Source organism: Vicia villosa, linkage group LG2 (assembly GCF_029867415.1).
Source record: "Vicia villosa cultivar HV-30 ecotype Madison, WI linkage group LG2, Vvil1.0, whole genome shotgun sequence".
NCBI lineage: Eukaryota > Viridiplantae > Streptophyta > Magnoliopsida > Fabales > Fabaceae > Vicia > Vicia villosa.
Window position 1 is genome coordinate 10,674,110 of NC_081181.1, and position 10,324 is coordinate 10,684,433.

General features: G+C 37.7%; 1 protein-coding gene across 1 annotated transcript; it reads right to left on the reverse strand.

The window, feature by feature from the left end:
- Nucleotides 1-2,048: 2,048 nt before the first annotated feature.
- LOC131648546 (uncharacterized) lies at nucleotides 2,049-2,860 on the reverse strand. Its single transcript, XM_058918298.1, has 2 exons — nucleotides 2,225-2,860; nucleotides 2,049-2,123 (listed from the first exon to the last, which is right to left on the reverse strand). The coding sequence occupies exons 1-2, from the start codon at nucleotides 2,858-2,860 to the stop codon at nucleotides 2,049-2,051; spliced, it is 711 nt and encodes a 236-aa protein (XP_058774281.1).
- Between the last annotated feature and the right edge of the window lie 7,464 nt (nucleotides 2,861-10,324).

Below are 10,324 nucleotides of genomic sequence, written 5' to 3' on the forward strand. Positions count from 1 at the left end.
AACTATTGCCCCACTATTAATGTTTAATTGATTAAGTCATTTGATGGGACATAGTTAAAAAAATTGAGAGAACTTTTGGTTGAAGAGGAAGTCCTTTTGTTGTTTCTTAAGTATTACTTTTTGCTGGTAACAATATTTGGTTGTGTTGTGGCAGAGCTATTTAAGAAAAAATGTCTTTGGGATCTAAGGCTCTTATGTGATATTTGTAGTTGTTGGAAATATGTAGCAACACTAAAATAAATAAGATGTTGATGAAGATCGCATTTGAAAATTTAAAGTGTAAGAATTCATACTAACCTCTAGGTTCAATTTACTCCACTAATTATTATATATCAGATGCAATAAGAATTAACGGTGAATTCCCTTAAAAATACATTGAATATCTAACTATATATATAATAAAAATTATCATAAATAATAGAGAAACAGACAACAAGTTGCGCCAATACCCCTTTTTTAATGGCAAAACCAATTCACTTAAAAACTAGGTTCATTATTCTAGGAGATACAAGATTGCTATGTTTGAATCTTTGCATTCTATGTAAAAGATCAATTGCTTCTAGTGTTAGAAGACTAAAAGTGTCAAAGACAAATAGTTTGAAAGAATGTTAATTGTTTGATTTTGGATTCAGAGGAGGTGAATGTGTTGGATAAAAAGAATTAGGGGTGCAAATTGATTTTATTGATTGATATTAGAAGTTATTGATTTATTTTTTTGATGCCTTTGAGTTCAATGCCAGGTTCCAAGGTTAGATAATGGAAATCCTAATCTCGGCTAGACTTTCGATTTTTATCAACGGTAAACAATGAGGTTTTATTAAATGCAAGAGGGTGAGATAAGGGGATCCACTCTCTCCTTTGCTCTTTTGCATAGCAAAAGATGTTTCTAGTCGAGCTTTGTTGCTAGCCGCACAACAGGAAAAAATCAAAATTATTGAGGGTCACTAGAGAGATGGCTCCCCTAACTCATGTGTTGTACTTGTACGCATATGACATAATGTTATTTTGTCAAGAAAATAAGACAGGTATCGATTGCATTGTGGAAATCTTAAATGATTACGTGGAAGCTACTGAGAAAATCATCAATAAGGATAAAAGTACGTTCCATGTCCAGGAAATATTGGTGAAGAGAGATGGTTTCATACAAAAATGGACGACATGATATAGGAGGGCGGATGGGATTTACCAACTTTCATATCATCAAAATACCTTGAGATTGCTTTATGTATTACTCATAACTATATTCCCAAAGATTATTAATCCTAAAGATATTATAGTATGCAAATATGTAACCAATGATATCCTATCGGTGAAAAATGTACACAACTACCTGGTTGATATAGGTAAATCTCAGGACTATGAGAGACTTATTTGGCAAGATTTCATTTCTCCATATGTCTCCCTCATTTTATAAAGATTAATCCACAACAAACTTCCTTGTGATATGAATTTGGAAAAGCGATAGAGTAATTTGGCCTCTCTTTACGAATTGTATAACAATCATACATAATCTTTTGTCCATTTCATGTTTGAATGTTAATTTACTAATATTTGGAAAGAGATCACTTATAGACTTGAGATAATCGTATTATCGAAGTCAATTGAGGACCTTTTTAAGATGATAAACCTGGGCTTGCATACCACACTTATGGACAAGGCTTTGGCGGCCTGGTTACAAATGGTACATTGAATCTAACTTGATAGAAATGAGACAATTCCACAGCTAGGGTTCATTCAACTGCAGGAACAAATTTGGCTCAAACTAAGATTAGCAACTCCCCTTCTAGACATCTAACTTGCATAACAATCCATGTTTACTCTTTGATAGGCAATAAATATTTTTCTTTTGGACATTAAATAAAAATAAAATAAAAGATTGTGACAAGAACACATTGCTCAATAATTAAAAAGCACAATACATCAAACTTAACCATTCAGAAAGCTTAAAGCGGAAACAGAAAGCAAAAACTACAACTTAAAAAGCAAAATGACATGTCCCCTTAAATATTTAAAATTCAAAGTAAAACTAAAGATAAACTAAAATTTCCTCATATCTTTTTCTTGAGGAAAACACTTGTCAAGACCATCTTGGATTGCAGTGAAGCCTTGAGCAACTTGATGCCCTATTATAATAAATAACAATGCAAATTTAATAAATAACAATAGAAATATAAAACACAAAAATACAAAAATAAAAATATAGAATAAAAATGATATAGTTTACCTCATCCATCCCCATTTCAACAACCTTCTCCTGCAAGGTACCAACCTCTTTGATATTGAACTTGTTCAGCAATGTGATACTAGATATTGTTGACATGGGTTCTATCACCAAATCATCCATCACCATGAATGTTATAACATCTTTCACAAATCCATTCTGAATCAAAGTGTTATCACCAACCACCTTCTTTCCAACATAACGAGTGAGACTGTTCATAGGTCGCTTACAATTAGAACAAGGAGTTGCGCTATCACATGTGACATCAAAAGTACAGTTACTTGGGCATTTGTAAAACAAAGTTCCTTCAGCTCCAACGCTGTTGTTAGTATCTGCATCATTTGCAGTGAGAAGGCCAGAAATTTCAGAGGGAGTTCTTGGATTCAAAAGAACGTCCTTGGTTTGCCCTATTTGCATGTAATTCTCGCTCATGTTTTCAACACTGTTGTAGAGATTTCCAATGCTACCAACCATTTCATTCTTGGTTAGCAGTTTTACGACTGTGCCAACAGGTATGCGAAGTAAGTTGAAGAGAAAATCAATCACATTCTTAGATGCTTCGGCGAACAGAACTTTTTGATTCTTGGTGTCAATAAGAAGCTTGAGGGTAACTTTGGTTGTGGATGAAGAAGATGCCATATTTCAAAGCTATACTTGTATGCTTAAGAAATGGAACAAGAGGCTATGTTTATTTATAGGCAGAAAATGTTGTAGAATTAAATAGTTTAACATTAATTAATTAGCAAAATCTTGGGAATATGGAAAATTCTTGTGCCATTGCATTCTGCCGAGAAATCATTCAAACCGTTACAGCTTATAGTAGCGGTTCAGTACTCCATGCTGGGCACATACATTACACAACTCCCATGGTAACTTTTGAATAATCTACTTAATTATTAATGATTATAGTTACTATTAATAATCTACTTATCAATTAATGATTTTAGTACTTTATTTATTTTAGAATAAAAAATGTATATAGTTCTCTCCATCTTTTTTTTCCAACATTTTCTTCTTTTCCTACGCACTGATTTTCCAAAATGAATGAACATGTTTTTCATTAAGTCTATCCGTTTAATGACAAAGAAAACAAGGAACAAAACTTTGAAGATAAGTTTGTGCAACATATAGAAAAGGAGCAGGGTGATCTAAAGTAGCTTGCATCACAAGTAATCTCAGCAAAAGCCTAAGAAATCAGTTGTAACAAATTGTTTTTTTTTTAATAGGCAATTGATATTAAACCGGAGTATAAGGGATACCCCAACCGATTACAAGACGAAAAATCTCTACAACTCAAAACAAATGAGCGGTAGAATATTCCACACGTGAAAGTTACAATTACATGCTAACTTAAATCTAGAATAAAGTCATTTTCAAGAATTAAAAACAACCTCCGACATATATTCAGTGAAGCTAAACGAATCATTCTTGAAAATTATTCCATTACGCCTATTCCAAATACTCCAACCCGTTGCTAACCAAATTACCACAACTAAGGACCTCTTGGCTAGATTCTTCACCTTCTCGAAATAAAAAAGAAACCCTTCGAACTCCTCCAAATATAATTCGTCAACGGGTCCAATCCACTCGTAAACCTTTCTCCAAATAGCCTCCACCACTAAACAACCCCCAAGCAAGTGAGAAAGGCTTTCCGTCTCCGTAGAGTGTCACACCTCAAATCTACCCCGCAATCAACAGGAATATCAGAGAACAAAATTTCAAGCGAAAAGAACATAACGATTCGGAGCGTCACATTTTAAACAACAAAATCACATACGTATATCATGCTCAATTACTTAGATACATAACACACATGTAGGAGAACAATATCGAAAATCATTAATCGTTGTTAGCCAATCAAGTTCTTGCATCGCAGCTGAAAATCATATGTCAACAACAATACAACTCATAATATCACGGCCAAACACGGCATGATACATCTAAAAAGTCTCAGCATAACATAAGGACAAAGTTTAACAAGGATAAACACAAGAAGCCAAAACGTAAACAAGTAATCCAACGTTCCCCGAGTGCTACGTATCAGAGCATCGACACACACCGACTCGAGCTATAGGTACACGACTACTCCGCGTCATTACCTGCACGTTACCAACGGAGGGTAACATTCAAACAGAAGGGGTGAGATATCATTCATTATAAAGAAGTGTATGATAATATTCAAAGCGGAGAAATAATCATACATCGATCACCACTTCTCAACGTATATCACTTACTACTATTCACATCATTCAACACCTTACCGACAACAATAATATCAATCTCAATTAAGGCATACCTAGTCAATTATCACATATGATCAACGAAACAACCATCAAATCGACACAAGATAACATTCATGTTATGCACACACAAATATTCAACTACGACTCGTTATACGACTTTACTTATGCAACTCAAACAATGCAAATGCATGTGGTACCATTGGAGTAAAACTCCCGTCTCAAACAATTGCCATTGGGCCGTCTCAAACATCTGCCAAAAGGGCCGTCTCAAACATTTGCCACAAGGGCCGTCTCAAACAATGCAATGAATGAGACTCAATGATGCACATTCACAATCACACTTAACGACATAATCGACTCGAACAACATAATTCACGTAAACGACATGATCAACTTAAACGACATAATCAATTCCGGATCTCCAATGTCAACAAAATCCAAATGAAGTTAGATTCCAAGAGTATTCAAAGTTATACTAAGCATATTCAATGGAAAGACATCAATTAGGGCTTCACGTAGGTCCAAATGGCACTTGAAAAGGAGTTACTGTTCAAAAGTTACATCATTTCAAAGTTTGGAAAAAGTTCTGCAAAACAGGGTTCGCGACGCCAACAAAGTTTGCGGCGCGAACCGAGTGAATCAAATATTTCCTGAGTTTCTGCCAAGCAGTTCGCGGCGCGAACTGGCGATTTTCAGAAAATCCCAAACACAGAAAACAGCATACGAAACCCATCCCAAATCCCCTAAACTCAACACAATCAAGTTGGGAAACACCAACCATCACGAACAACAATAGAATACATGTTATAAACACAAATATAACACCTATTATGGATCTTCTAACATCATCAAACATCAATTAAAACACATTTCAAATCATAAATTCATGCATTTGTTCATAAACCCTAACATCTCTACACACAACTTCCATGGATACAAACATACAATCAAATCCCACCCAAAACATCATCATACATCCCTTTAGCATGAAAGAATCCCACCCTTACCTTAGGTTTGGATTGAAGACAACTCTAGCTTCAATATTGAGATTCCCCTCTTTCTCTTCACTCTACTCTTCTCTTCTTTCACAACTTTGTCAAAATGAGCTTCTAAGTCTAAAACCCCTAAAACCATTGTTTTGTTTAACTTACTATCTTTCTCATTACTAATGGGGCTTAAATCACACCCTACACTTACTAATGCTACCTTAAGCCCAATATCTCTCCTAATTTATTAACTTATATTATTTACGATAAAACTCCACAAATAACGCCAATATCGCACAAGCACTCAATTAACACATAATTTAGTAAAACAAAACACATATCATAACACGACATAATTAAATAAAACACACAAACTAAAAACGGGCGTTACAACTCTCCCTCACTTAGAATATTTTCGTCCTCGAAAATTACCTCAAACAAACAGCTCAGGATACGACTCGCGCATCTTGCTCTCCAACTCCCACGTCAAACTTTCACCGGTAGCACCCGACCAAACGACCTTCACCAAAGCAATCTCTCTGCCTCTAAGCGTCTTCGTCTCGCGATCCTCAATCCTTATAGGCATAGTCTCCACCGTGAGATTATCTCGCACTTGCACATCGTCCATATGAATCACATGCGAATGATCCGAAACATACTTCTGAAGTTGCGACACATGAAACACGTCATGCAAATTCGAAAGATTAGGCGGTAAGGCCACTCTATACGCCACATTACCAACTCTCTCGGAAATCTGATATGGTCCGATAAAACGAGGAGTTAGCTTCTTCGACTTCAAGGCTCTTCCCACACCAGTCGTTGGCGTAACTCTTAAAAATACATGATCACCAGCTTGGAATTCCAAATCCTTCCTCCTCTTATCATGGTAACTCTTCTGCATGCTCTGAGAAGCCTTCATCTTCTCCCGAATCAACTTAACCTTCTCGGTAGTTTCTCGTATAATCTCAGGTCCAAGTACTACACTCTCGCCAGATTCATGCCAACACAACGGAGTCCTACATCTCTGACCATACAACGCCTCAAAAGGTGCCATTCCAATACTCGAATGGTAACACGAACACTACAACAGCGAGTTCCAAATTATGTGTAGGATATTTCTTCTCATGAACTCTCAACTGTCTTGATGCATAAGCAACAAATTTACCATTTTGCATGAGCACACCTCCTAAACCCATCTTAGAAGCATCACAATAGACCACGAATAATTCTTCCGGATTAGGCAATGTCAAAATCGGTGCCGACGTCAACCTTTTCTTCAACTCAACAAAGCTCTCTTCACAAGAAACACCCCATACGAAAGCTTTACCCTTACAAGTCAACTTAGTCAACGGAAGGGCTAACTTAGAGAAACCTTCAATGAACCTTCTATAATAACCAGCTAATCTCAAAAAGCTTCGAACCTCGGTAGCCCACTTAGGAGTTTCCCATCTCAACACGGCATCAACTTTAGACGGATCCACGGCAATTCCATCACCAGAAATGACATGCCCCAGAAAACTAACTTCCTTCAGCCAGAACTCACACTTGGATAACTTAGCATACAACTTCTTCTCTTTCAAGACTTGCAATGCCAACTTCAAATGCTCAGCATGATCTGATTCTGATTTAGAGTAAATCAAAATGTCATCAATGAACACCACCACAAAACGATCCAGATACTCATGGAAAATGCGGTTCATGTACTCCATAAATACTCCAGGTGCATTAGTAACGCTGAAGGGCATCACGGAATACTCATAATGTCCATAACATGTTCTGAAAGCCGTCTTCTGCATGTCCTCATCTTTCACTTTAATCTGATGGTAACCCGACCTCAAATCGATCTTGCTAAACACACGAGCACCAACCAATTGGTCCATCAAATCATCGATCCTTGGAAGTGGATACTTATTCTTGATTGTCACCTTATTCAGCTGACGATAATCAATACAAAGCCTCATACTTCCATCCTTCTTCTTAACCAACAACACTAGAGCTCCCCACGGTGACACACTAGGTCTCACGAACCTCTTCTCAAGCAGCTCTTCCAATTGCTTCTTCAATTCAGACAACTCTAAAGTAGACATCCTGTACGGTGCCATAGACACAGGTCTAGTACCAGGTACAAGATCAATAGAGAACTCAACTTCTCTCTCAGGCGGCACGTCGGGAATTTCATCAGGGAAAACTTCAGGAAATTCACGTACTACCTTCAACCTTTCTATTACAGCCTGATTCTCAACAGACATCGAAGCAACCAACGCGAACACATGAACATCTTCTTTCATCAACAAACGAAATTGTCTGGTCGATAACAACTCTAAGATTTCCTCTTCAGGAGAAGAAAACCTCACAGACTTATCAAAACAATTAATGTGAACATGGTTATGCCCTAACCAGTTCATCCCCAAAATCACATCCAAACCTCTCAACGGCAAGCAAACAAAATCAACAAGAAAGTCTCTGTCGAAAATTGACACGGGACACTTAAGACACACAAGAGAAGTAGTCATCGATTACTTAGCCGGAGTATCGACAACCATTTCTCCGTTCATAGCAGATAACACAAGACCCAATCTATTAACACAATCAGCAGATATAAAGCAATGCGTAGCGCCGGTATTAATAATAGTAATCAAAGGAATGCTATAAATGAAACATGTACCTCTGATGAGTGAATCCTCACTAGTGGTCTGAGTTCCTAACAAGGCGAACACCTTCCCACTAGATTGTTCCTTCTTGGGCTTCTGAAACTTGCTTCCAATATAGCCTTCTTCACCACAGTTAAAACACACCATATCCTTATGCGTACATTCAGACGACGCATGACCAAACTTCCCACAACGGTAGCATCTTCTAGCATCAACGTTACACGACGTGCTCTTGTGACCAACCTTGCCACACTTGAAGCACACAATACCAGCAGGAGCATCTCCCCCACTAGTTCTCTTACCCTCAACCGCTTTCTGCTTGCCCTTTCCACTCGAAGCTTCATAAAGCTTACCACGACCTTGATAACCCTTTCCCCTCTTCTCATTTATCACACGATAATGAGCATTGTTGTCCTCTTCATAGATCCGACAACAATCAACCAAATCAGCAAAGATACGAATCTTCTAGTAACTAATTGCTTTCTTAGTCTCCGGACGCAACCCATTCTCAAACTTAATGCACTTGGAAAACTCACCATTCGGCTCATCATAGTGTTGGTAAAACTTTGCCAACTCACCAAACTTAGCAGCATACTCCACAACATATTTGTTCCCTTGACTTAGCTCAAGGAATTCAATCTCCTTCTTGCCACGGACATCCTCAGGAAAGTACTTCCTTAAAAACTCCATGCGGAACACAATCCAAGAGATCTCCTCACCATTGGCCTCCAACCTCCTACGGGTCTCTAGCCAGTAATCATCCGCCTCGACAGCTAGCATATGAGTTCCATACCGAACCTTCTGTTCAGGAGTGCAGTCCATGACACGGAAAATCCTCTCAATCTCCTTAAGTCATGTCAATGCGCCATCAAGATCATAAGTTCCCTTAAACACATGAGGGTTCTCTCTTTGGAAGGTAGCCAAACTCCGAGAAGCAGCACTCTCTCCACCATTCGGTTGGTTCTCCAAAGCTTGAGCCATTGCTTCCAAAGTAGCAGCTATCGCAGCATCATTCCTCCCAGCCATCACAAGTCTTCACTATAACACAAAAGCAATCAGCACAAACAACAATATACGCTTGTTAGACTACACTACGACACGACACATGGGCGGACAAGACCGACCTGCTCTGATACCACTAATGTAACACCCCAAATATACCCCGCAATCAACAGGAATATCAGAGTACAAAATTTCAAGCGAAAAGAACATTATGATTCGGAGCGTCATATTTTAAACAACAAAATCACATACGTATATCATGCTCAATTACTTAGATACATAACACACATGTAGGAGAACAATATCGAAAATCATTAATCGTTGTCAGCCAATCAAGTTCTTGCATCGCAGTGGAAAATCATATGTCAACAACAATACAACTCATAATATCACGACCAAACACGGCACGATACATCTAAAAAGTCTCAGCATAACATAAGGATAAAGTTTAACAAGGATAAACACAAGAAGCCAAAACGTAAACAAGTAATCCAACGTTCCCCGAGTGTCACGTATCAGAGCATCGACACACACCGACTCGAGCTATAGGTACACGACTACTCCGCGTCATTACCTGCACGTTACCAACGGAGGGTAACATTCAAACAGAAGGGGTGAGATATCATTCATTATAAAGAAGTGTATGATAATATTCAAAACGGAAAAATAATCATACATCGGTCACCACTTCTCAACGTATATCACTTACTACTATACACATCATTCAACACCTTACCAACAACAATAATATCAATCTCAATTAAGGCATACCTAGTCAATTATCACATATGATCAACGAAACAACCATCAAATCGACACAAGATAACATTCATGTTATGCACACACAAATATTCAACTACGACTCATTATACGACTTTACTTATGCAACTCAAATAATGCAAATGCATGTGGTACCATTGGAGTAAAACTCCCGTCTCAAACAATTGCCATTGGGCCGTCTCAAACATCCACTACAAGGGCCGTCTCAAACATTTGCCACAAGGGCCGTCTCAAACAATGCAATGAATGAGACTCAATGATGCACATTCACAATGACACTTAACGACATAATCGACTCGAACAACATAATCCACGTAAACGACATGATCAACTTAAACGACATAATCAATTCCAAATCTCCAATGTCAACAAAATCCAAATGAAGTTAGATTCCAAGAGTATTCAAAGTTATACTAAGCATATTAAATGGAAAGACATCAA